Genomic DNA, 26,877 nt, shown 5'->3' on the forward strand with positions numbered 1-26,877 from the left:
AGCTCCATCTGATCTTCCTGTTGCCTGTGAATTGACAGTGTATAAACTGAGCTTAGAACCTGAGTGCTGGGTCAGCGGTGCCCAGCATGGCTTTGGGGTAGTCACTGGAACACACTTACAGGTGCACTGATTTGGGAATATCAGGGGATATTTCTTGTGTTAAACTGCACTTTATGGGGCACCTGATGGGAAACACGTCAGGGCAAAAGCTGCTGCTGCCAGCACAGCCCTGAGCTGGGCACCCAGGAGGATGCTGCAGCTCCTTAGTGGGATTAAAATGGGAAATGGGGGTTCTTCTGGCCGTGATCACAATGGGGCTGTAGATGGTTTTGCTTCCTGCCACAGGAGCAACCAGGGGATGCTTTAAAATGTACACAGGAAAGTCCCAGAGATTTAACTGTGTTTGAGGAGGACTCTGGTGCACAAACAGCACTTGGTATTTGCACAGTGGTCCTCGTTGCGGTCAGGTGGTGTTTGTACAGTGACATTAAACTAACCCAGGGAAGGGCATGGCCAAACCTCCTGGAAGGTTAAAACCTCGGATGCTCTGGACCCTGCACAGGGAGGTGTGCGGGACAGGGTGGGAGTGAGGAGCGATGGCGCTGTGGCTGCCCCATCCCCGGCAGTGCTCAAGGCCAGGCTGGACACAGGGGCTCGGAGCAAGCTGCTCCAGTGGAAGGTTGGAGGTTTGGAGGTTGGGGGCTGGAGCTGGGTGGGCTTTAAGGTCCCTTCCAACACAAACCAGGCTGGGGTTGCGTGACTGCAGGGAGAGGGATGGAGGCGGGGCTGTGGGGAAAGGGGCTGGGGCTGGGGCTGGCTGGTCCGTGCAGTGCAGGCAGCAGCAGAGCGGGTGCAGCAGGCTGGCAGCGTGGCTGGGCATGTTCCTGGGCTATGCAGGGGGCCGGCACCGGCCCCAGCCCGGCCTTGGCCTCGGTCCCTCCCGGCAGGCGCCTGGCCAGCGGCTCTCGAGGAATCTCCACCTCACCTGCGCTCAGTGCCCGAGCTGCAGTGACCCTGCTCTGGGACCGCGGCCGCCCCGGGGCCATGGAGGGTGATGGACATGGGGGGAAACTGGTGCTGCTTGTCACTGCGAGCCCCAGCACCAGCGCACCGCATCCAGCCCTTGCGGGGGACCGGGCACCGGTCAGCCCATGGGAGGGCGGTAGGGCCGGCACAGCACGGTCCTGGGTCAGGTGTCCTGGGCTCCGGCTGTGGAGCTCCATCCTGCAGCCTCCATGGGCAGTCAGGAGCCTCTGCTCACCTGGCACTAAACCCAAGGGCAGTTTTGCGGGCAGTTTGGCAGGTGGAGTTGCTGATGCTTGTTGTTTTCCTGCCCTGATGGGTGCTGGTGATGCCATTGGGTCACCCTCAATTTGAATGTTTGATGGGATGCTTCCATATTTAATTGCAGGCTGTGCGCTGTGAGCGTGTGTGCATCAGAGACATCGCCCACAGGGGCCAGGCTGCTCCATGCAGGAACACGGACATGGAGCCATTCTAGGGGTCAAGTATGGATCCTCTACTGAGCCCCCTCTGCCATAGAGCCCTTGAAGGTGTCTGTGTTGGAATGCAGGAACAGGGACCCCTGACGGTTCTGGCCAGCATCCACAATTCAATCCAATTCCTCCCCACGGAAATCCGTGCTGGGCTCTGGTGGCTGCACACTCAGCCCTTTGCTTCCACCCTTCCACTTCAGAAGCAGACCTGGACCCCTGATTTCCCTTCCCCAGCTTGTTTCCATGTGCTGCGCTTCTTTGGAAAGCCCCTTTATCTCCTCGCTGACTTCTGTGCCTCAGACGTGGGTTCGTGCCGCCCTCCCCGGGTGAGCTCCGGGCTCGGAGCGGGGTTAATCATCCGTGTGCTCTGTGGCTCCCGTGAGCAGGGACAAGCCCCTGGCTGCAGCAGCTCTGCTCCAGGCCATCTGCAGCTTCCCGGGCCGCGGGAGCTGTTCTGTCCTCTGTGTGGGTTCAGCTGCCAGCCCATCTGCGGCCACAGCTCCTGCAGCAGAGCAAAGCCCTCGCCTCGCTGGAGCTGGGAGTGCGGTTTGAACCTGAGCATCCCCCAGGCTTGGTCCCCAGCCCTGTGCTCTCGCGGTTCCTCATTATGCAACCCAGAAACCTCAGCCCTATTTTCACTCATAGTTATTAGTTTGATGCAGTAAGCCTCAGTGTGGGTATCTGAGGTGGGCTTGGTTGGCTTTTCCATGCTCCGGGAGCATCGCGGGAGCCCTGGTGTACGCACACGTGCTCGTACACACACAGCTGAGCTGTGTCACCCCCAGACTCCACCCGGGGCCATGGGGCTGCTGCCTTTGCAGGGTGAGGCTGCAGTTCCCAGCTCAGGATCACTGCCAGCAGTGGAAGCTGTTGGGTGCTCCGGGGAGGAGCTCGGCCCCATGGATGAGCTGCATCAGAAGCTGCCCTGAGGTTAATGAGCTGTTGCGTGTTCCCGTGTCTGCCACGGGGATGGAGGTTTTGAAGTGCTGCTATTGCAAAGCTGTCCGAGCCTTTTAATATCATGCTCTCTATTAGGAAAGCTGCAAGTACCCAGTGTCAGAATGATGCGTTCTGGGGCCGCGATATGTGCTGGAGGTGAGGCACCTTTGCTCTTTGTTTTCCATTTGCATCACTTGCTGACACCACCGTCCCCGTGGAACAGGCTCACTGTGGCAGTCATCAGCCCAACCCCTGCTGGCAGAAAACACTTCTCCCGGCTACTGCAGTATCCCGATGGAAGAGCAGCACTGGTTTCCATGGGTGGGTGGGAAAGCAGGGAGCTCTGGCCGCGCTGGCTTCATCCTGTTGGGTCACCAGCGTGATGGATTTGGGAGCTTTGGGGGTTTGGTTCCCCTCTGCCTTTGCTTGGGGGAGGAGGAGGTGGGTGCTTGCAGCAGCTGAGGAGGCAGTGACACCAAGAGCAGCAGCAGCAGGGAAGGGCAGATGCATCACTTCCACAACCGACCTGCACCTTCCTCCCCTCCTCCCCATCCTCAGCAGTATTGCGCCAGGGGCTTCCTGCACTATCGCGATACAGGTGTCAGTGCGCCCAACGCATCTCCAGGCAGTTGGGAGCCTCAGTTCCACATGGGCTGTCTCTGTGTGCTCTATTCCCGGGGATGCAGGTAATAAGTTTGTGGAGGGAGGAAGTGAAACATTCCCTGGGTTTGCATTCTGGACCGCTTCCCATCGCCCCTGGGATGCTGGATGTGAGCAGACTGCCGAGTCAGCCTGCCAAGCAGGAGTGCCAACCTTGAGGCCATGTCGAGCTGTTGCGAGCTCAAACCAGAGCTGCGAATCTCTTCAGCTCCTTTCTTCTGGAATTAGAAATCAAAATCTTTTTTAGTAAATACTAACACTTAAAAAAAGAGATAATTCCCAAAGCTGGGAACCTCCACTGCAAATTCCACTTGGTGCCAATGCTCTCCGCTAGCAGCTCCCGCAGAGCTGTTATCTCCTATATAAATTGTTACACAATCCTAATTCTCATGCTGCAAATGGCTTCATTATGAAAACACAACATCAAAGTAGACCCAGAAACAATCGAGTTTCTGTTCAGAATCCAAGAGGTCTGGGGAAGATCAAGAGTTTGGCCTTGCGCAGTGCTCCTGGGATCAGGGAGCAGGTCGGGCTGGGGCCAGGGCAGATGGGAAGCAGATCCTGCTGTGGCAGTGGGACCAGTGCTGGGGTTTGTCCTGTAAGGGCAGGTGAATGTGGAAATCCTGGCAGGAATGCTGAATTAACACGGAGTGAATGTGAATAACGTGTGAAATAAACGGACAAGGAGGACCTGTACCTGCTGCATGGACAGCGGGAAGTGACTGGTCCTGCAGATCGGGATGATGGATCAGGATGCTGGAGTGGCAAAAGGGCTCCCAATGTCCTGACCCGGCCCCACAGCCCTCCCTCCAGCTGGCCAGCGGATTCATACAGTTCTGGGGCTGTGGAACCTGCAGGGTCCCACTGTGCTGCTGTGAGAGGGGCTGAGGTTTTGCTGCGCTGCCCAAGGTCTCTCCTGCTTTGGCTCAGGATGCCTGTGTGCTCCAGGGCAGCGTGGGGCTGCGGAGGAAGGACAGTGCCCAGCGCTGACCCCGCATCATCCTGCTTTAACGAACTTCAGCGCCGGTGCACTGCACGGACTAATTTGTGCCTCTATCAGAGAGAATTAAGCTGTGGCTTGTGACCCTGATGTTGTGTGTGCCTGTCAGGGAAGCTGCTGTGTCTCTGCCGAGGTAACCGCGTTATCTGTGCAGCGCCCATTTAACCCTAATGGGAAGAAATGGCACTGTAGCTTCCCATTAGTGCTAATGGGCATCACCGGAGTCACTTGTCCAGCGCCGTGAAGCCGTGCCGTGCCGTGCTGCGGGAGCTGAAGGAGGAGCAGGAGGGGGGTCAGAGAGGCAGGGAAACAGAGGCTGACCCCCGCTGTGAGGAAAGGAAGAAGAGACCCAGGCTCGCTGCTGCAGGGGTGCTGGGATCAGGTCCTGCAGCTCCTTTTCAGACCAGAGAGTGGGGCTAAACCAGGGACCACAGAAACTCTCCCGCTCTGCTGCGCATCCTGCATCCAGCTCCGGGGCAGCAGCACAGCAGGGATGCGGAGCTGCTGGAGCGAGTCCAGAGGGAGGAGGAGAAAGGGGAATTCGGGAGGGAGCTGGGCCTTTGGGGCGTGCGAGAAGAGAGGCGTAAATGGCACCAGCGGAGGCAGCTCGTGGGCACCGGGTGGCTCAGGCTCGGCCGGCCCTGGCAGCGGAGCAGGGCAGCCCCGGTGTGAGCGGCTGCTGAACAATGCCCACCATGTGCGTGGCACAAAGGGGCTTTTCTTCACCCAGAGCGGCCCGGCCGCTTGCTCCAGCTCCTGCTGCCCCCACAGAGCCTTTACTTGCTCCGGAGCTCCCCTCGGTTGCTCTCTTCATCCCCCAGGCCAGGGACTGGGCTCAGACCTGAGGCTTTTGTAGCCAAGGAACAGCACATGGCCGCTGGTGGCTGCAGTTTGTGCTCTACTGGGAGTGTAGGGTGCAGTGAATGTGTTGCAGGACAGGGGCAGGTACGTGGGAGATAGAGGTGAGCATCACTGGCAGGATCCCAATGGGCCGTCACTGGTGGAAAACCTTCCCAATGCAGAGAAGGACTCAGCTTCCACTTTTTCAGAGTACAGCTTTTATGGCACCAGTGGGCACAGCACCGGTGCTGTGATGGTGGTAATGATAGTCATCAATGGAAACACTTTTTCATCTTTAAACCCATCGCTTTTCCCTCTTGGAGTGCCCTCTGCATCCTCCTGCCCCTTCAAACTCACTGGAGCAGCCGGGCCATGCTGTTCCATGCCCTGCAGGATGCTGCTGCTGCTGCTCCTCGTGCTTGGTCATTATGCTCAGGAGCTCGGCTGTTGCAGCGAGCTGACAGCCTCCATCTCTCTACTTTATTTCATGTTTCTGAAAGACTTATCTGAATAAATTGGCAGATGAAGCCCTGCTCTGGGCTCGCTGACCTGCTGGGGGATTGTAGCCTTCCAGCGGTGCCAGCAGGGAGAATTCGAGCCTTAGAAGTCTGCCTGATATAAATGAATTGCCTCCGAGGTGTTTTGATGTAAAACTGCGTTAAGCAGAAAGGGAGGAAGGGGGTTGGTAACTGTGTTTGTTGGGTTAAAAAAGAAAAGACAACTTTTCCCTATGTTTGATCAGCTGAGATGTGTACCACAGTTGGCTCAGGAAGCTGGGAATGCTGCAGAGGGACAACGCTTCATGGCAAACGCTGAATCAAACCCAAACCTGCTGCTCTATTCCCATAGCTGATGAGAGTTGTACAGAAATGTGGTGATTGCTGGGATGAGCTGTCCAGAACAGGAGCATGTACGTGCCATGGGATGCACCCGAAAGATGTTCTTAGGTGCTGCCTCTCCAGAGCCTCCCCAAGGCCGCTGGTTCCTGGCTCCACACCAGCCAGCTCCCGCTAGAGCAGGGTGAGGTGATGAGTTTAGGCTGATCCTGCCCCCTGAGCTGCGCCTGGGTGAGCCTGTGGCTCTGCAGGTGCTTGCCCATGGACCAGCAGCCCTGGTCTCTGCTGTGGCACAATGGGAATTTCCACGCAGGAAGGCCCTCACTTTGGTGGTAGATCCCAGCCCCCTGCCACCACCCGCCCCCTGCGCTGCCGAAGCTTTGGGTGCGTTGGGAACACGACGTGGCACAAACAGGGCACAGCGTGCTGTTTGGAACTGCCCTGTTATTAATAGTTAATGAGCCTGCTCTGGGTTTCAGAGCGTGTGGGCATGGGAGGGAATTGCCAGCGAAGCAAAGCACTTAACTTGGAGTCGTGCTTCTGGCGCGCAGCCTCCGAGGAAACGCTCTCCAGGTTTTCCTGGAGAGCTCATTACAGACACAATAAAGGCCCGTGGTAAATAGGATGCAGCCGTTATTACCCCGCCGTCCCTAGGGACTGCTCCACAAAACTCAGCACTTGGACAGTAAAACTGTGCCCTTGATCTGTGTGGTGGCATGTGACTTCCCATGTTCCTTCCCATGTTCCCTCCCATGTTCCCTTCCATGTTCCTCCCATGTTCCTTCCCATGTTCCTTCCCATGTTCCCTCCCATGTTCTTTCCCATGCCCCTTCCCATGTTCCCTCCCATGTTCCCTCCCATGTTCCTCCCATGTTCTTTCCCATGTTCCTTCCCATGTTCTTTCCCATGTTCCCTCCCATGTTCCTTCCCATGTTCCCTCCCATGTTCCTTCCCATGTTCCCTCCCATGTTCTTTCCCATGTTCCCTCCCATGTTCCTTCCCATGTTCCCTCCCATGTTCCCTCCTGTGTTTCCTCCCCTGCTCCCTCCCATGTTCCCTCCTGTTGCCATGGCTGCAGCATCCTCCAGGGATGCCCCTGCTGCCACCTCCCAGCCTGGTCCCATTAACACCAGCTCAGATCTGTATCCTCCTGGGCTGGGGTATTTACATTTTAAGCTATCAGGAATGCCCTCACAGGAGGCACCATATTCACATCCATTTTTCAACATTCCCATTTATTCCTGCCTCCTTTTCCAAGTACTGTGGTCAATGTGAGCAGAATACCCTTCCTCAAGGCAAAGCTTGTGCTGGCGAACTTCTGTGGAAGGATTTCTGTCTCCAAAGGGGAAATTTAGAGCAAACGGGATTGTTTCATAGAAACATAGGATCATGGAATGATTTGGGTGGGACCTTAAAGCTCACCCAGTTCCAGCCCCTGCTTAATTACCCCTGTCTTTAAAAACTGTTTCTTGCTCCTCATTCCGATTCGCTGCTCCTGCTTCTTGTGCTGCTTTTCTGCACCTGATTGAAGAGCCCTTCAGTGCCTCTATTTTCTCTCTGTGCAGGCACTTACCGGTGATAATCATGTCACCTCTCACTCTTCTCTCTGCTATATTAGAGAGGCTGAGCTCTTCAGCACTGCAAGGCAGCTTCTCTGCCTTCCAGACAGCTTCTGCCTCCCTTGGCAGCCTCCCCAGTGCATTCACCTCCCTCTTTGTGAGGCAGACACGGAGGCTGGGCTGAGCCTTCCTGCATCCTGCCCCGGTGGGCTGGGGGCAGAGCAAAACCCTCTCCCCAGAGCTGCCTTGGAGCCCCCTTCACAGCTCAAGCCACCTCGCTGCTGTTCAGGGGGTGAATGCTCTGCTGCGTCCCTGCTCCCCTCCGCAGCCAGGTAGCACTAAGGTCACAGACTTGTTGCATCCTTTGTGTCGTTATCTTTCTGGTTAGGTAGGAAGCAGGCAGCAGGTCCTGTCTACCCCTGCATCCGTCCCCAGCAGCCTCTGCCAGGCACAGGAGGGACTGGGGGACCGCTGATTGGAGCTGCTGGGTAGCATCACTGGGTGACACAAAAGGGTTCTTCTGGTCCTTCTTCTCCAGAGTAAAGTTGCTTTTGGAGGCAGCCTTTAACACCGATGAGCTCCTCGCAGGCAGCGAGTGCTTGGGACTGCAGAGAGATGAAGTTCTGATGCTTCACATCCGTGTCCTGGTTTTGCAGAGCTGGGATGGAGCCCTGCAGGAACCTGGTACCCACAACACCTTGACAGCAGCTGTAATCCAGCTGTGGGCACAGGGGCCCCATCCCCACGCGCTGTGTGGGATTTCTCAGCTCCTTTCTCATCCAATGAGTTTTGCTCAGGAAAGCAGTGAAGGTGAAAATTTAAATGGGAACAGAGAGAGGCTTTAGAGGGAACAAATTAGTGGAAATAATCAGTAGAACAAGGAGAAAAGGCCCATGGCATACACGAAATCGTGTGGTTAGAAATAGATCTTAGCCAAGATGAGGTAGCTGCATCTCCACTCCCCAGGACAGTTAATGATAGTTGGTTCCTATATTTTTAAGGGGTTTTCTGGGTTACTCGGCCCATGTTGCTCCCTCTCATCCCGGTTTTCAGGTCTGGATTGTACTGAGGAGCTGCCTGGGCAGGTCTGGCCTGACCCCACGCTCCGTGAGCAGCAGGATGGAAGGAGCAGCGTGGCTGCAGAGGTCTCGTGTGTGCAGCATCGGCCGGCGCCTGCCTGTCCCGAAGGGAGGGTTTGAGAGCGGGTCCCCAGGCCGCAGGTCGGGCTCAGCAGCAGACTGCTGCTCCCCGTGCTGGGATGCGGGTGTGACATGAAGCGATGTGACACCTTTGCACATGGTGTCACCCTCCCGCAGGAATACTCGTGCCTGTCCGCAGGGATCGAGGCTGAGCTGCAGCCCAGCAGCTGGGGCATCTGCAGCCCCCGGTCCCCACATTGGGGTGTGCAGGTAATAACCTGAGGCATCCCGAGCCCGCCTCCCCAGCAGCACGAGGCAGGGAAAAGGGGCTCTAACACTGCAGGGGCTGATCCGTGTCAGTCATGAGCAGGGAGGTGGTGGGCAGGCGCTGTCACCGCCTCGGTGGCGAGGAGCAGGATGTCGGGTGGTCTGGGGAGCAAAATGGTTGTCACTTGTTGGTATTGAGCTGGGGTCAGGCACCAGCAACAGCAGGAGCTGGGCAAGCTGCGAATGCCCTTTTTGTCCCTTTTCTTCTCTCCCTGCCATTTGCACTTGCAGCAAGCCCTTCGGGGCTGGCCCATCAGATCTGGAGGAGCAGAGCAGTGTGTGGGTCCTGGGGGGACCTGGCCTCCTGCTCTACAGCCCCACAGGAGAAGGGAGAGGGAATTAAACACTGCTTGAAGCATCCTGCACACAGTCCATGTGCCCCTTCACTGCAGGGAAGCAGAGCTACGTGCTGCAGGACATCATGGTCCCACTTACCTGAGATTCCTCTTCCACATCCTGGTGTTCCTCTAACAGCTCATCCCAGCCTCCCTGCCCCTCCTGCTGCACCCGGGTGGGACTGTGCTGCCTGGGCCTGCCTGGGTGTGTGGGGCAGATATTTATATATCTGCTTAAAAAAGAAGACTGTCTACAGGCTTTCCAGATCCTTTGCAAGGTCACCTTACGTGACAAAGGAGATCAGCACTTCTGCGTAAGGCACTGAAGTGATCTTGAGGGTGCATCCAAACACTGGGCTGCTACGAGGTCACTCCATCAGCCCTGCAGCATGGGGATGTTTTGTGCCAGGGCGAGTTGCTGATTCCTGAGGCAGGGACCAGGCTGCCCTGGTTTAAGTGAGGAGGAGGAGGCAGTGAGAAAGGGCTTGGGAGGGACGCAGGGCAGGGTGGTGGATGGATGGTGGAGGAGGCTCAGCGCTGCCGGGGCACAGAGGAAGGGGATGGGGTGATTTACAGCTCGTGCTTGGCAGGAAGGATGGAGAGGCAGGGATGAATGGTGCGAGGGGAGCAGATGGCAATATTTAGAGTCACAGGGCCCAGCTGGGCATTCCCTTGGCTCTTCCTGAGGCCGAGGAGGCTGTCCAAGGATCAGAGCATTTCCATGGGGTCCAGCCATCACCTGCTGGGGGGCAGCAGGAGAGAAGCCCCCTTCCAGGTCCCCTCTGGACACGTTCCGCAGGGCTTTGCTGTTTGTTGTCAACCAAATCACGCTGCCCTTCAGCTGGGAACCCTGCTCTCAGGGACAGGGAGGACAGGGCTCTGAGCAGGGCTGGCTTGAGGATGCTCGGGACCAGCCTGGCTCAGGCACCAGAGAGCTTCCATGGCCAGGATCTCAGCAGAGGGGACACATGTCCTGCGGTGGCTGACTGCGATGCTGATAAACCCATTAGCCGCTTGTATAACTGCTGCTTGGAACCACGCTGGAACCTGAAATAGCTCATTCTTTGCAAATTACAAGGTAGCAGCAATGAAATTATGGATTTAACAGAAAAAAGCTCCAGTATTTCCCCTTGCAGAAAGCACGTTCCATGTATCCTCCCAGCATCTCGTTTTTAGGAGACCCTCTACAAGACCTGATCCCTGGGGCTGACATTAGTGTGACGGTGGAGGGATCGTGCATTGCTTTAACAGAAAGTGCACAGAAGTGTGGAAAGAACTCACAAAAGGGAATGATGGAGATTTTGTCTCTGTCTAATTCAGATCATCCAAAAGCCACAGGCCTGGATTCATCCCAGGCTGCTGTCAATGCTCATGTGTTTTGTGGGGGTTTTTTCGGTTTGTTTTGTTCCAAAGCTAAAATGAGAAGGTGAGAGCTCTCTGCTGACAGCACCATAGGTGAGTCAGGCTGGAGTCTGAGCTGCCTGGGATTTTGCTCTCCAGAAAGCCAAGAAGGAACGAATCCAGCTTAGTGCAGCCAGGTCAGTGCTTTGTGTACTGCACGGGGCTGAGATTGCTGTGCTTCAGGTGCTGGGTGCTGGTGATGCACAGCAGCAGCAGCAGCAGCAGCACTGGTTTAACCCATGCCTGCCTGGGCACTGGGCTGCTCCTCTTCTTGCTCACCAGCAGCAGGGCTGAGCAGAGCAGAGGCGTTTGTCCTCCTTTCCTGGAGCCACAGAGGCACAGATGATGTCACCCATGATGCCTGGGAAACACCTGCAGGAGCTGGATCTTGCCTGGCTGCTGGGAGCAGACGGGGATCAGCGATGGGCGCTGCTGCCCCAGCCCTCCTGCCAGGCTCAGCCTCCAGAGCACCTGCAGCTCAGCCCCTGCCAGTGGTCGTATTTCCATGAGGAACCCATATTTTGCACTTCAGTTTCCTCTGCAGAAGGGGGCAAGTCCTGCCTTAGCATTACCATAGAACCATGGAATGGTTTGGGTTGGAAGGGACCTTAAAGCCCATCCAGCTCCAACCCCTGCCACGGGCAGGGACCCCTTCCACTGGAGCAGCTTGCTCCAAGCCCCTGTGTCCAACCTGGCCTTGAGCACTGCCAGGGATGGGGCAGCCACAGCTTCTCTGGGCACCCTGTGCCAGCGCCTCAGCACCCTCACAGGGAAGAGCTTCTGCCTAAGAGCTCAGCTCAGTCTCCCCTCGGGCAGGTTCAAGCCATTCCCCTTGGCCTATTACTTCATATTCCCCTATGAGTGAAGATGAGGAGCAGCACATGTACTTGGCTGTTGCAGTGTGACCTCCTGGTGCTCAGCCAAGACAACCCCTCGCTGTGCTCTTGCACTGAACTGGGCTACAACAGCGACAGCCCATCAAAGCCCGTTCTTTTGTCCACACATGCACGAGATCCATCCGGACACAGCTTCTGTTTGATAAATATAAATCTCAGTGATAAGAGTATCAGTAATATTAAAATAATGATGGATATCACCAGTAACCATAAAGCAGGTTCATCGCAGGACAATATTTAGCAGCATTCCCATTCGATTGACTCCTGTGCTAGGGCAGGAAAGGTGATTAATAACGATCTGTGCTGCTGAGGGATGGGGAGGGTTTGCTAAGGATGGAGTAGAGCTGTTCTGACGTTGTGCTTAGCAGGCAGCTCTTGCTGGCGGCCATATGCTGCTCTGTGTATAAATCATCAGCAGATATTGTGGCCTCAGCTGCTGGAGTGCAGCAATCCGGCACTTCTGGCATGGCCACGGGTGCTGGCAGCGGCACGTGTGCTGCGTGTGATGTGCTGGGTGTGCTCAGCAGAGCCCTTCACCACCGCTGCCCCCAGGCAGGTGCGGCCCCTCGCAGCCCAGTGAAGGGGATGCAGGGTGGGTGTCCATGGGTGTCCCCTCCTTGGCTCCCTGTCCCCAGTGGCGGCTGGATGCAGGCTGTGGGCTGCCATCATACCTGGTTGAAGCTGGGCGATGCTGAAGTGCTTTCCCCCCTTCAACGGTGAAGGTGCTCCGGAGGGGCTTGGAGCTTCCATGCCAGCTGTGTGGCTGGGATGCACATCTGGTTTCTGACTGGGAAATGCCAATGGGTGTCAGACACTGACCACATCCCATTCATCCCTGGGACAAATGTTCACACTGACGTTCAGCCCTGGAAAGGCATCCCACAGGGTCTGAAGGGGGTAGTCGCAGCGGACAAGGATGGGGACCTTGATGCAACTGTGAGGACACAGGAGATGGAGATGTACAGCAGAAACCTGCTTCTTGGCTCTCCTAGCACTAATGGTGCAGGAAACTTCTGTTTTCTCTCCCCCCAAAGAGGATTGCCGCTGTATGCACAAGCGTTTCCTTGTCACAGCGTGTCGAGACGGGCTGTGATCGGCATTGCAGGGCTGTGACTGCCCCAGGGCTCCTGGGGGAACGAGAGGAGCCTTTGCTGACCGTTCAGAGCCCATGGGAAGGCGGCTCTCGCAGCAGCTCAGAGCCGGAGGTGAAACGCGAAGGCTACAGGAGGAAATGCAGCGATGAGAGCTGCCATCTGCTGGGAGGCCCCTTCGGCAGTGGCAGATACCCCAGCGTTACCTGGGAACATGGGGGGGTGTGGGGCTGGGGTGGCTCTCCCCTTTCTGTGTGCTGTGGACAACTGATGCTATGCCTGAAACCGTGAGGAAGAGTTGTGCCTGGAGGACCTTGGGCACGCTCTGAGCACCCTGGATCCATGCCCAGGAGCTGGATGCTGGATCCCAGCAGCTGGACCCTGCACAAGGGGCTTCCCTGCCCCAGCAAGTGCTCAGCCCCATTCATTCCAGCAGGGCTCCTTGCAAGGTGTTAATGGTGTTAATTGGTCCCAATTGGTCCCAATTGCACCCACCTGAGCAGCCTCTGCTCCACCCTGCTGAGCTGGGACCTGGCTTTATTTAAGGGAGCAGTAGGAGGTAGAAAGCCCTTTGGGTCTGTTGGGAGCAGGTACCTGTGTGCTGTGCTGGGACTATGGTGAGTACAAAGTGCTCCTGCTGTGCTGATGGTGCTGAGCTCAGTGGGGTGGGAGCCCTTTGGTTCTCCAGGGGACCGTAGGGTTTTGTGTCCCTACAGCCCTTGCCTTTGGGGTGGGATCTGCTCTGGGTGATGCTCAGGCTGTGGCTCTGTCAAAGGTTTTGGAGGAGAGCTGAGCTTTCAGGGGCTTCAGTGGCAGGAAGAGCAAGGGCAGTGGTTACTGCAGAGGTAGGGTGTTTGTGCAGGGTCTTTGCCCTCATCTCACCTGGGGTTCAAGCACTTTGCCCCAGTATCGTGGGTAGGACCCCAGATATGGAGCAGGTGGGGGGGAGCAGCTCTGGGTATGATCTGTGACCATGCGGGGTGCTGGGACACCTCAACCCCTGGCCATGGGCTGCAGAGCCGCCTTGGTTTGAGTTCTGTGGTCAGGGGAGGAGTGGAGCAGAAAGCTGGGCTCCTCCAGCCAGGGGCAGGCTCAAAGCAGCTTTTCCCCCAAGGCTGCGTGGTTTAGGGCTTGGGGACAGCGTGGGCTTTGCTAATGTCCTTATGCTGCTTCTGGAGCTGCTGGGGCTGGTGGGGACATCCCTGCCTCAGCACCCAGTTTCCCTGCCCCCCCCGTCCATCATCCCACCACCCCGTGGTCTTCAGTTCCCTCTTCCATGAGGTGGGGATGCTTTGTTACCTTGATGAAGGAGATGTGGCTATGAGCTTCCCATTCCCTGCTGTGTGCACCTCACTTGGCAGAGGGGAAATGTTGATTTTAACCTGTATTTAATTTACCAAGCAGCTCCTGCTGCTCTGTACCCGTGACCAGGCACTCTGTTTGCTGCACCACGTTGTCTGCTGCTTGCACATCCGTGCTTGGTTGTTGTGTGGGTTTTCAGTCAGGATCTTGGGCATTGGACCTGCTCTCCCAAGATCCCTGTGATGCACCCACCCAGTGGATTCAGACCCAACGGTGTCTCAGGCAGCTCTTAATCCGGTTAGTGCGTGTCGTGCTGATGTTGTATCATTCTAATTTTTAATGGGAATGCCATGCACCACCAGGTTAAGTGTCTGCTGCGAGTCTAAATACATTAAATCAACAGCACCGCCTTTATTAACTGCTTCTTAATCTCATCAAAACATCAAACCCAGTTGGCAGGGTGCATTTCTCCCAAGCTGTGTTTGGCAGGTCCTTTATATTCCCGGGATCAGGGCTGGGCTGGAGCGTGGTGTCTGCCCAGCCTGACACCGTCCCTGTGGTCCAGTGCCAGAATCCGGTTTCCCATCTGGCTTCTGGAGCTCTCTCATGCAGAGGTACAACATGGGAAGAGTTTCTAAGGGAACCTGTGTGACCCTGACGTGCCCAACAGTCCCTATCCCAAAGGAACTGCCATTTAAATGCTTAAATCTGGAGTATGCCGAGTTTGCTGTCTCTGGATGCAAATACTTGCATCTGAGCTGGGTCTTTGCCCCAGGGCAGGGAAGCTGGTGAGGCTTTGGCTGTTTGGCTTGGGTTTGATCCCCTTGAAACCTGGGACTGAGAATGGCAATGTTGGGGCAAAGTGTTCATGGCCATGGCTCCCGGGAGGAGACGCCTGTGTTTGGCTCTCCCATGGGATGCTCCCATTGCAGGAGCACATCCAGGCTGGAGGCCCATGTGCCTTTTCCTGGGAAAGCCATGGGAAGGCGCTCCCCCAGAGCCTAATTTATGGTGATTTCTTTTAATATCACCTTTATGTGGCAATATATTGTTTTAATTCCCTAACAAAGCACCATCTGATCTGAAGCGCTCCCAGGCTCCCCGAGGCAGGGGTTATTAGTATCGCTCTTTGTCTGTAGCTCATGTTTATTGCTGCCATCTTTAATTAAGGGAGGTAAATAGTGCTGAGGTGGGCTGGGGGCCTCTTTAACAGGAGTAATTGGAGGGAGCTCAGTAGCACAGGGAGGGAGCAGGGAGCTCGGGGCTGGTGTTGCTGCCTCTTCCCACCTGGGAGCGGGGCAGCCTGGCAGGGGAATGGGTCTTTGCACCCAGGAGCTGGTGATGCTCTAACGCTGACAGCGGGGCAGCCTGGCAGGGGAATGGGTCTTTGCACCCAGGACCCGGTGATGCTCTAACGCTGACAGTGGGGCAGGCTGGCAGGGGAATGGGTCTTTGCACCCAGGAGCTGGTGATGCTCTAACGCTGACAGTGGGGCAGCCTGGCAGGGGAATGGGTCTTTGCACCCAGGAGCTGGTGATGCTCTAACACTGACAGCGGGGCAGCCTGGCAGGGGAATGGGTCTTTGCACCCAGGAGCTGGTGATGCTCTAACGCTGACAGTGGGGCAGCCTGGCAGGGGAATGGGTCTTTGCACCCAGGAGCTGGTGATGCTCTAACGCTGACAGGGGGCAGCCTGGCAGGGGAATGGGTCTTTGCACCCAGGAGCTGGTGATGCTCTAACGCTGACAGGGGCAGCTGGCAGGGGAATGGGTCTTTGCACCCAGGAGCTGGTGATGCTCTAACGCTGACAGTGGGGCAGCCTGGCAGGGGAATGGGTCTTTGCACCCAGGAGCTGGTGATGCTCTAACGCTGACAGTGGGGCAGCCTGGCAGGGGAATGGGTCTTTGCACCCAGGAGCTGGTGATGCTCTAACGCTGACAGCGAGGTCCTGCTGGGGATGTGTTGTCTCTCCAGGGGCTGGAGCTGGTTCTCCAGGGCAGGGAGATGTCCCAGGGCTTCACCATGCTGGTGGCCGCATTATTTCTCCCTTGTTGCTGTTCTCCCTGTCTGCCGGGTCCTGTTGTTCCTTTCTGTCAGTGATGGAGCTTTCTGCTGTCTGGAGCTGTGCTTTGCAAATGGTTGCAGGTGAGGAGCAGAGCACTGCAAAAAGAAATGGGAGCGGATATTGTTTGGCAGTTGCAAGGACAAAGCTTAAATCAGATCGGCTCTGCCTAAGGTAGAGCCAATAATATCTGCTGGGAAAAACTGTTTCATCCCGTTTTCTCTTTCCTCTTTCCATCTGAAAGGGTATTTGATCTCTGAATCCAGGTGTGTTGTACTGCACCACAGCCCCTCACAGCCCCATTCATTCAGAGACCTCCCTTCAGGTGAATGGGTTTGACTTCACCCTTTGCATGCAGGCAGCAGGATGGAATTGCGGGTTTGCTCCTAATTGCCTGGCTCCTGCAATAGATTCTGGTGTTCATTATTCACATGGTTGGTTGTTGCAGGGAAAATAAGATCAGTTTATATTCCTGTAGTACTTCAGTACTGTGTTAATACAACGGTGTAAAGGTGGAAGCTAAGGGGAATCTGCAATTAGAAACCTAGGATGCAGGTTGGGGTGGGTGCCCCTCCTACTGCCCACTGCAGAGGCTTTGTGGAGCCAAAGTGTTAGCAATTGTAGGGCTGGAATCAACTTCAGCCCTTCCCAAGGGGATCCCACCCCATGTTCAGAGGCAAGTGTGGGACTTGGTTGGGGTGCAGACTTAGGAGTGATGGGAGCGTCTTGGAGCCTGCATCCTCCTCTCTGCGCGTAGCTGGGCTGCACACAAGGATGTGTGCTCAGCAGAGTTCCCTATCTCTGCAGCACCTGGGATGTGGGAAATGAGGCTGCCCTGGGGTGCTGGGTGAAGTCGCTGAGCTGTGGTTGTTACTGCGAGGATGTTCCTCAGTGCTGTGGTGCCTGGCATCGTGTCCATGTCAAATGGAAGCAGACAAGCATGTGGCTGCGGGCTTGGGGCATCCCTGCTGCGGGGCTGGTGGGGAGCAGCGTTGGGGCATGGGCCCAGGAAGGAGCTTCTTGGGGATGGTGCCTTTAAAGCTGGCAGAGGCTTGGGCTGCCCCAGGCTGGCTGCTGGGCCGGTAGCAGCTCCTGGTGTTGCTCATCTCTTGCTCCGTGCGCTGCGGAGCCCGGACAGGAGAGGGCTCAATTCGGAGCATCCTCCTTTGGAGGCAGCTTGGGGGTCCTGTTTGTGCAGGCCCAAGAGCATGGCCAGGCTGGGTGCGCTCTGTTGTGCTTTCCCTTGTCACTGGTGAAGCAGATGAAGGGGAAATGTGCCTGGTGGGGCAGGGGCGCTGCACCCATCCCGCACAGGGGACCTGGTGCCGCTCCAGAGAGTTTGTCAGGGATAACACCAGCGTCTCTCGAGCTTGATGAGAGCTGGGCTGAAGGATCAGCCATGGGCATGGAGAGCAGCTTGCTCCAAGCCCCTGTGTCCAACCTGGCCTTGAGCACTGCCAGGGATGGGGCAGCCACAGCTTCTCTGGGCACCCTGTGCCAGCGCCTCAGCACCCTCACAGGGAAGAGCTTCTGCCTAAGAGCTCAGCTCAGTCTCCCCTCGGGCAGGTTCAAGCCATTCCCCTTGCCCTGTCCCTACAGGCCCTTGTCCCAAGCCCCTCTCCAGGTTTCCTGCAGCCCCTTTAGGCACTGGAGCTGTTCTCAGGTCTGCCCTTAAGGACTGCAGTGGGGTCTCCCCAGAGCACAGCAGAGGGGCAGGATCCCCTCCTGGAGCTGCTGCTCGTGGTCTCCATCTTTCTGATGGAGATGTTCATTTCATGGCCATCCAGACTGGCTTGTGCAGGATGTGTGCCCCCGCTATAGGCAGGGGAAAGTGGCTCTGTGGGGAGCAGAACTGAGCTAATAACCAGTTTTTACTGCTGAGCTCTTGTATGTGAGTAATCCAGTGCCTCATATTTGGCTGTTCCGCTCACATTAGCTTCAATCAAGCCTTGATCGGAAGTCTCCTTCCATTAAGTCGCGCAGTTCTCATCAGCCCTGGATCCCATCCGGGCTGCGGGGAAGCTTACACAGCCATCTGGGCTTACAACAATGGCTTTCTCCACCAACATGAGTAATCTGCTGCCTGACATGGTGTAATCAGTGCTTTGTGTGAGCGCACGGGGCTGGGGTTTGTGTTCCCAGAGCTGCTGATGCAAGGGGCAGATGTGGTGAGAGCGGTGCCTGGGAGCCGGGGCCATGTGCGATGGGGTCCCCGTGATGGGGTGCTCGGGGTGGGTGTCCCGGGGTCTCTGTGCCCAAGGAGGGGGAATCGGAACCAGCCCCTCCTGAAGATGCTGCTGTCAGGGGAGGCCGGTCCTAAAACTGAGCTGTGCCTGAGCTCTGCTGCTCCTGCGCCCATGGGAAGGCCCTGTGGTTTTGTGTCTCTCTAAGCAGGGCTCAAAGGCAGTGTCACTGCCCCGGCTGCAGCGGCTGCCCAGGGCAGGGATGGGAACACAGAAACATGGCTTTTGTCACAAGGATTCCAATGCTTTCTCTCGATGTCCATGAATGTCAGTGGTGACAGGAGGTGGTTTTTAAAAGGGATGATTGGTTTGAACTTGGTGGAGTCTGTTTAACGAAGGGGCCAAGCTCAAAGGAAATGATGGTCTGCAAGTCCCATGCTCTTCCAGTGAGAGCTGCCCTGACTGCTCCCAGCCCCGCATCAGCTGCCTGCGCACACTGCAGTGCTGTGCTCCAGTATGAGGGGAACCCCGGGGCCTCAGCCTGCCTGTGGGGACCATGTTAACCCCATCTCCAAGCGGTCCTGGGCAATGAATCATCAGGAGGAACCTCAGAGCTGGGGTCTCTCCATGAGAGGATGCTGGGTCATGCCAGGGAGCAGGAATGCACCCACTGGAGCTCATCCCTGTGGCACAGCCTGCACCCGGCCACAGGACCCCTGGTCCTGGCCGTGCATTGGCTTGGTGGTTGTAAACTGCACCTCATTGTTTAGCACAGTGCAGGTGAATGCTGGTGATGCTCTGCCAGTTCGTGCTGACCCCGCTCGTGCTGGCAAGGCCTGGTTCCAAGACCTGATTTCCCCCTCATTTCCCCCAGAATCGGCTCGGATAGAGCCTGTCAGGCAGCAGGCAGGCTCCAAGCACACTCCTGTGCCTCATGTCAGGAGCACCACCCCAGTTCATGCAGGGAAGGCTCACACAGCATCGCTGTCATCTGCGGTCATGTTTTGAGCTGGGCAATAAAGCACCGCAGTGATTAAGAGGCATGACCTTGCCCCACTTGGTGTAATGAGGTTGCTGCTCAGCTCTACCCACTCAGGGCAGCCCCTTGTGCTTCCCCTCCTGGGAAGGGAGAGGTGGGAGCCAGGCACCCATCCTGCTGCCCTCGCATCCAGCTGTGTCAGTGCTGGGGTGTCCAAGGTTCCTCACCCATCCCGCTCCCAGAGCCCCGGCCTGGCAGCAAGCACTGCCCGGGTACATCCTGCTCCATGCTATGGCCAAGGGCCTGCCCCGTTTATCCAGGGCTTGGCTCTCCTCCCCAGAGTATTCCTGAGAATTGCTCTTGGCGTTTGCCAATGATCTGGGGAATGGGACAAGCTTTGGGTGTCCTCTCTGGCCTGTGGGAGGGATGCTGGGCCCCTGGCATGCTCAGCCTTTGGGGTGCCCATGGGGTGGAGTAGGCTTCTGGGTGGCCTCTGAGCCGTGGTTCTGCACACTGCTCATGGGCCCATATAAAATAAGGGAATCAAATCATGGGAGCTTTTGCAGTCCCAGTAAGTGAGGGTTGTGCTGAAGGGCAGAGCTGCTCCCGGCAGCTCCCGGCTCCCCATGCGCTGCTCCCGGCCCGCAGGACCCTGGCTCCTGCCCTGTCAGAGCCTTGTGCCTGCTGCTGAGCCGGCAAAGCCAGGGCAGCTCCGCAGGGCCCCGGCCGGGTCCGGGTGCTGGGGATCTGGGTGCCATGGGAGATGCTGGAGCTGCTTCCTCCGCAGGGCTGAGGGCCCGCAGCTGCAGCAGTGGGGGGGCGGGCACCCGAGGATGGGGCCGTGTTATCAGGGTCCTGCCTGGCCCGTTCCCTTCCCCCCTCCCTTGGCGGTGCTCCCGGTTCCTCCCTGCCGTGCAGACGCAGCAGTAAGGCTGCACAGCCTCAGCCCGTCTGACAGCTCACAGTGCTTTGTCAAACGTTTTTCTTGTCGAGTAGCGCTAAGAATCCCTTATTCAGTCTTTTGATATGGAAAGTAAACAAGTTAACATGAAGGCATCTTTCTGAGGCTCTGGGGGTTTAGTGCTGCAGCCAGGCTGAGCATCATTCCCCCTGCCATCCTCTGACGGGTGCTGTGTTCAGGGTGCTGTGTGTACTCAGGGGATCACATAGCTGGAGTGAGTGGTGAGAGCAACGTGATGCTGTTAGCATGGATTATAGAGCACTTATGCTACAGGATATCATATGGGAAATGCTTTTCTTTGTAGGAATCTGGGCTGGTTTTGTGAGCTTTCTCGTGCACGACACCAGGTCCCCATTTGCCTACCAGTGAGGGGCTGTGGGATTCGGGAAGAGGCTCTTTGGTTTCCTACCAGACTTCCCACACCTTTCCCTGTGCAGTCCCAGGGGGTATCACTGCATGGCTGGAAGTGATACAGGCACTGGGAAGCCCTGTGGGCTTGGTGGGCTGGGGATGAGCTATTGAGCCATGCAGTTCATCCCCCAGTGTGAGGTGCAGCTCATGCCACTGTCTGGGATTCAACCAGCATCCACAGGGATGCCTGGCAGTGAGGGGAAATGCTCCCACATCTCTTCAGCAGTTGCCATCCAGAGGGGACTGGTTGGGGCTGCAGGGGGAGGAAATGCACCAAAGCCCAGGACAGAACAGAGAAACAAGGTCACTTGTTCCTGTCGGTAAAAACAAGCTCATTCTGCTCATGGCTTGCTGGGGATAATTGGATCCTGCTGGAGAACTTGGGAATCGGGTGAGTGACAGACAGTTCCCTTTCCTCTCGCCCAAGAGGCACATCCTTCCTGCAGGGCTGCCTGCAGACCCTGCCTAAACCCCTGGCTTTAGAAAGCAAACAAACCCCTTACATCTGCCCACGCTCTGTGCAGGAGCTGGTTACGCTTCTCCCCGTCTGGGCTACTCCTTGCTCCCTGCAATGCCTCTTGTGTGGGGGTGCCCTGGTGCAGCCCTGGCCGCAGTGAAGTGATGGGGATGGAGAAGGGGGTGCAGCAGCACCTGCCAGGGACCCGCTCTGAGCTCGGAACAGCCGAGTTCCCTGCGTGGCTTCTGCCTGACGCCAGCGCGCTGTGTGCTGTGGGTGCCTGCAGGGATGATGTCAGCCCCCATCCCCATCCCCGGATCACGTCACCACGAGAAGGCTTCTCGCCCTCTCGGGTTCATCTGGAAAGGTCGAGAGTGACTCTGGCATCTGGCTGGGAGGACAGGGCCTTGGGGGCTTGTCCTCAAAACTGAGCTGAGCGAAGCCCCATTGCCATGGGAGGTTGGTGCTCAGCCCATTTGGTGTCTCCCCATGGCAGTGAGCTGTGTGCAGTGCCCCCATGGCAGTGAGCTGCACACGCTGCTCAAGCAGGAGCTGGCTGTGTCATTGCAGGGGGCTGTGGGGAGCAGGCACATTCAGCAGACCCCAGTGCCTAGAGCTGGTCACCAGAGCAGAGCCCTCCCCAGCATAGGGACAGGGAGCAGATGGAGGGTGGCAGGGGCTGTGTGGTGCTACAGATCCCACAGTGCCCCATAGCTGAGGGGTGGTGCAGGAGATGCTGCGAGCTGTTGCTGATGCTCAGCAGCTCGGTGGGTTCAGGAGCATCGCAGCACCAGGCAGCGTTGAGCTCGGAGCGGTCTCTCCACCTTCCAGCTGCATTTCCAGGGAGCATTTTCCTGCAGAAACCTGTTTCCCCAGAGCACTTTTCTGCAGGCCCCTGCCTGGCTCCGGGCTGGGAAGGGGCTGGCAGTTGAGGGCTGCAGCTCACCAAGGAGGAGCGTCAAGGCCAAAAGTGCAGGTTGCCTTCAGAGGCTTTGATTTGCAGGAGGAAGGGAGAGATGAAGAGTCAATGTGAAAGGTCCATTCGTTTCAGGAAAGGCTTTTGTTGGGTCCCAGGTGAAACCAGGCATTTGCATTTAAATGAATATGTATTTTGAGACATTAAACCCCCAGGCAAAGTAAAGGCCTTGCTGAGATGACAAATAAATCACTTGGAGTGCTTGTTCCTGATATTGCACCCGCCAGCCTTCAGAAATAAAACCTTGTCAGCTAAAGCAGATTTTCTTCCTTCCCTTCCCTGAAACCCACAGCCTCTGTAAGGGCTTGGTGTGGACCTGAGCTGCTGCAGCTTGGAGGGCTGAAAGCATTGGTGGGCTTGCAGGGTCAGTGTGTGATGGGCAAGAGAATGACCTGGGAGCTGTTCTGCAGTTCCAGGTCAGCCTCAAAACCTTAATAAAGAGAGAAAAATCTGCTTAGAGATGGGATAAAGCGAGTCAGCTCTGGGTGACCAGGGAAGCCAAGTGGGGCTTTGGGTGGGTGTTTTCCAAGTCCTTGGTGCAGATGAAGCCCTGTCCATGACCAGGCTGAGTGCTGAGCTGGGGCTCCAGGTGGCATGTGGGGTACGACGAGGATGGACACACATGCAGCATTCATGGCACTGGTCTGATACCACGAGCTGCTGGTGGCAGCAGTCCTGTACAGCATCTCCAGTGCCGACTCAGCACTTTGGTTCCCCATCGGTGCTGGGCTGGGTACCTGGGCTGATGAGAGCTGACTGGTTGCTTGTCACCACTGCTGCAGCATGTGCCTGGCTGCAGGTGCCCAGTCAGCATGGAGAGGGGCTGCTCCGTGGGGGGGGCAGTGGGAGGTGGTCCTGGGCAAGGCAAGGAATGGGCACCATTAAAAGATGCAGTTCTGGGGCTCCGCTGCCATTGCCGGTTCTCAGCTGAGCGTGTTTTATCTCGGACCTGTGCTGAATGGACCAAGGCTCTTTGCTGTGCTCTGAAGTCGACACCCGCTGCTCAACAAGCTTTTAGGGCCTTTAGTCAGGCAGCAGAGCTGTGATCAGACCTGCCTGCTGCCTCCACACACAGTGACCAGCCCGGGGCTGGCAGATGGGGAGATGGGGCTCCCAGCCTGCACTCCTGCCTGTGCTGCTGCCTGCCCCCCAGCTCCTGCCCGCCTCTCTTGGCCATGGCTTCAGGGGAACAGGCTCTGGTGCAGGTACCCCTTCCCTTGGTAAGGCATCGCTTTGTGCAGTCACTGGTGCCTGCCCTTGCTGTCAGCCGTTCAGCTGCATCCTTGTGGGAATGTGGCCCATTGGAGGGGATGCTTGGGGCAGATTTCCCTTCCAATGGTCTCTCCACTTTGTCTTTTTATATCCTGGCAGTACCTGCGTGAGCTTTTCCAGCTGCCTCTGGCCAAGTCATCCATCCCTGGTGCTGGTGAGGAGGATGCTGGCAGCAGAGCACAGGCGGAGCGCCTTGCTTCTGCCCATCGGGATCTCCCGAGCTGAGCTCACGGAGCACGGCATCCCAGGATTGGGAAGGGGAGAAGGGAGCAGGCAGCTGCATGACTGTGACTGCAGCTTCTGGTGCTGCTTCCCCAGTGCCCACAGCATCCTGGAGCAGGCAGACGCTGGCACAGCTGCTCTGGGTGCCCTGTCTGGAAAAGGGGGTCACAGCACCTTTTTCTCATGATTTGTGCCTTTCCAGCCCCATAAGAAGCTGTTCTCACCAGGGATGAACCAGAGGAGATTGCAGGAGCTCTGCAGCTCCGGTGTGTTGTCTAAGGTTTATTCCACGGTGTTATTGGTAATAGCATGGCCGTTGTGGAGATTTACACCCCGCAGTGCTTGTGTCTGCATCCCACTTCCTGCTGAAGGGGGTCTCGGGTTTATTGGGAAGTTTCCCTGTCTGCCCCGTTAGTGGGCACCTTCAGAGGGCTCTGTCCCTGCTCCCTTCCCTGGCAAATCACCTGTGGGGAGGGTTAACGGGCAAGGGACATCCCTGGCTGTGAAAAACAAGTCACCCTTGTTAATATTCAGCGAGCAACACAATCCCTCCGAGGACAAAGATCTTCCGGTGGCTGGGTAAAGCGGAGTTCATTATCATGTTAATCGGACTGATTACAGGGCTCGCATATGGTCATTTCTGTCGCACAAACAAGATCGGTTTCGCCTTACTCATAAGGCTTGTGCTCATCCTCCCTTGCCCGAGGGTCTCTATTCTTGAGGTGCAGTTCGAGGCGGTTTATGCATTAATTGCGTCTGAACCCGCTGTGAGTTTTGATCCCGGCTGGGGCAGGAGCTCCCACCCCGTGCCTGGATTCAGGCTTTCCCGTAGTTCTTCGCTTTACTTCGGTCCCGGTTTGAAGTCCCTGGAAGCGGGGCCGGTTCGGGAGCTGGGCTGGGGCTGCCCTGCCCCGCGTTCCTGCAGCGCCTTCCGTGGCTTTCAGGAGAGGTGAATTTTTCATGAGCAGTTTATACTTTTCTCCCTTTCCTCCCAGGAGCTTTTTGCTGCATTCAGCTGCTGGGAGGGAAGCGAGCTTCCAGCAGGAGCGCTGCCAAGAACACCGGAGGTGCCGGGTTCTGCTTTCAGGTTTTCATTCCCTCGCTTGCTTTGGTTTAGTTTTCATTAGCTGTGTGTGCAATAGCATTGACCGCCAAGCACAGGGCTCCTGCCACAGGCGCTGGACTTGGATCCTACAGCCAGAGAATCATGGAATGCTTTGGGCTGAAAGGGACCTTAAAGCTCATCCAGTTCCAGCCCCTGCCACGGGCAGGACAGGCCAAGGGGAATGGCTTGAACCTGCCCGAGGGGAGACTGAGCTGAGCTCTTAGGCAGAAGCTCTTCCCTGTGAGGGTGCTGAGGCGCTGGCACAGGGTGCCCAGAGAAGCTGTGGCTGCCCCATCCCTGGCAGTGCTCAAGGCCAGGTTGGACACAGGGGCTTGGAGCAAGCTGCTCCAGTGGAAGGTGTTGGGGTTGGAGCTGGATGGGCTTTAAGGCCCCTTCCAACCCAAACCAGGCTGGGGTTCTGTGATTATGAAAGGATTTAAAAATGTGCTAAACCCTCTGTCCCACAGCGGACCCTTTCCTAAATGGGGCCATAAGCAGAAGCAGCAGCTGAACTCAGGGATGGAGAGCTGTGCAGGCCCTTTCGCATACGCCAGCATGTCAAGGGCTTTAATAGCCTGCCTGTGGAGTCAAACAAGGCATTGATAATCTGGAGGTTAAGGCACCCAGAGTCACTTCCTTAGGAACTTCCCTTCTCAGAAGCTTTATAAACTTCTGGAGCAAACTCCTCGGATAAGTCTTGAAGACAGAAATCTCTGTGTCAGCGAGGAGGGAGGATTACAGCTAAAAGGGAATTAATACTGAAATGCATATGCTATAAATACAGCAGGATTACATTTAGTGTTATGTAAACCCCCTTTTCCTTACTCTGAGTCTCTTCCTATGGGAAAGGTGACTGTGGGCTCCAGTGGCCGCAGCATGTGGTGGAGCAGGAGTTGCTGGGGCTATCGAGGTGTTGTTCTGTGCTTCCCACTTTTCTTCCTGCTTGCAGCTGCCCTTTCCCGTCAGGCAACCCTGCTGCTGGTACCACCTTTGCTTTTTGTGTGTTTCATGGAGACCCCTTCCTTTGGCACATGTGGGAAGAGCAGGGGCCGAGGGCAGGGTGGGCTTGGCTGGGTCTGGGCAGCAGCACATCCGCAGCACCTTGCTGTTGGGAACTGGAGCTCCTCGGGATCTCAGTGTCCCTGCCCCGGGTCCTCCCTGGCTCTCCATGGCCTTTAATCCTCCCTTTCCCCGGTGCTGCCTTTGGACACCAGCCCCGGGCTCAGGGGTTTGGCTGGAAACGTTCTCATGCTCATCCCTCTCCTCCTGCTGCACCGGGCTGCTCGTGCTCGGGGCTCATCCTCTGCGGGGACTTCTCAGACCCCCTGGGACCGGTCCCTTGGCACGCTCCTGAGCTCCAATGGCTCCAAGAGCATCCTCCCAGGGGCTCCTTGGTGCTGTGATTTATGGCAATGGGTTTAAGCCTCCAGCACCCTCGAGCACAGAAGCCGTGGTCTGAGCTCCTGCTGCTGGCCAGATGCTCCATGTGTTTGGGTTGGAGGTGTCCTGGGCAGGGAGGGGGACCTGCTCCCCTTCTTGCCATGGCAGGGTCTGGTGCCCTGCTTACATGGAGCGAGTGCAAGATCAGCAAAAGAGCCAGTAAGAACACATCAGAAGAGCGGATAATAATGATAATGATGCTGCTTTCTGTGGCAGAGGACAGGGAGAGGGGCCTGGGGCACAGGGCAGGAGCTGCAGGTAACAGACCCCATAGAGCCCTGCAGGCTGTGCTCTGCTCCAGGCACGCTCACAGCCTCCAGGGCTGCTTGTTCCTGTCTGGAACTGAATATTCTCAGGCACATTGTGCCCGTTCCTTCATCCCCAGCAGCTCGGATGCGGCACTGGCTGAGGGCTGAGCTGTCAGCGCTCGCCCTGCCTGCAAAGTGCACAGGAACTTTGTGAGAGGGATCATAAATCCCAGCTCATCCAGTGCTGAGCTGAATGCTGAAAATGAAGCACTTAAACCACAGCAGCGCAGTCAAATTGCTGGTGGAAATCTCTTCATGTTGGCAGTGGAGCCAGTGGGGCTTTGATCTCCCCCAGCTCAGATGTTGCTGCTAAAGAGACTTAAGCTTAAACTTTGCTTTCTAAAATAGACCTTTTTTGACAGTTTATTTTAAGAAATAATCTCCTCCTAAGCTGGGGAAGCGGGGGGAATGGACAGCCCCATGATGAGATTTCCAAACTGAACAATGCAGGAAGGAGCCGCTTCCAAACGCTGCTGTTCCTTGGGTACGTGCTGTGGTTGCTCTGTGGAACCACGGTGGTGTAACTCAGGGGCTGGGTGTGCTCAGGCTCATCCTGGGAGCTGCCTTTGCTGGTCTAGCACTGGTCATGGAGGTGGCAGGTTTGCAGCAGCGGTGCTCGGGCCTCTGAGTGCTGTCCTGGGCACAGGCAGGTTCAAAGCCATGAGATGGGTGTGTTTGCTG

The 26,877-nt window shown here is 56.7% G+C and overlaps 1 protein-coding gene across 3 annotated transcripts in view; it reads left to right on the top strand.

The window, feature by feature from the left end:
* Positions 1-26,877, top strand: part of FRMD5 (FERM domain containing 5) — a 65,574-nt gene that overhangs the window by 19,288 nt on the left and 19,409 nt on the right. The window contains exon 1 of one of the 3 annotated variants that reach the window (XM_061376571.1): positions 13,095-13,136. The exons of the other annotated variants lie outside the window; for them this stretch is intronic. Coding sequence (XP_061232555.1) covers positions 13,134-13,136 — 3 coding nt within the window. The 5' untranslated portion in view covers positions 13,095-13,133. Of the gene's footprint in view, positions 1-13,094; positions 13,137-26,877 lie in introns of those variants that run through there. 3 annotated transcript variants of the gene reach the window in all.

The sequence above is a fragment of the Neopsephotus bourkii genome, unplaced genomic scaffold (genome assembly GCF_033783945.1).
Source record: "Neopsephotus bourkii isolate Nb327-2 ecotype Australia unplaced genomic scaffold, CSIRO-AGI_Nbou_v1 NB_1723, whole genome shotgun sequence".
Lineage (NCBI taxonomy): Eukaryota > Metazoa > Chordata > Aves > Psittaciformes > Psittacidae > Neopsephotus > Neopsephotus bourkii.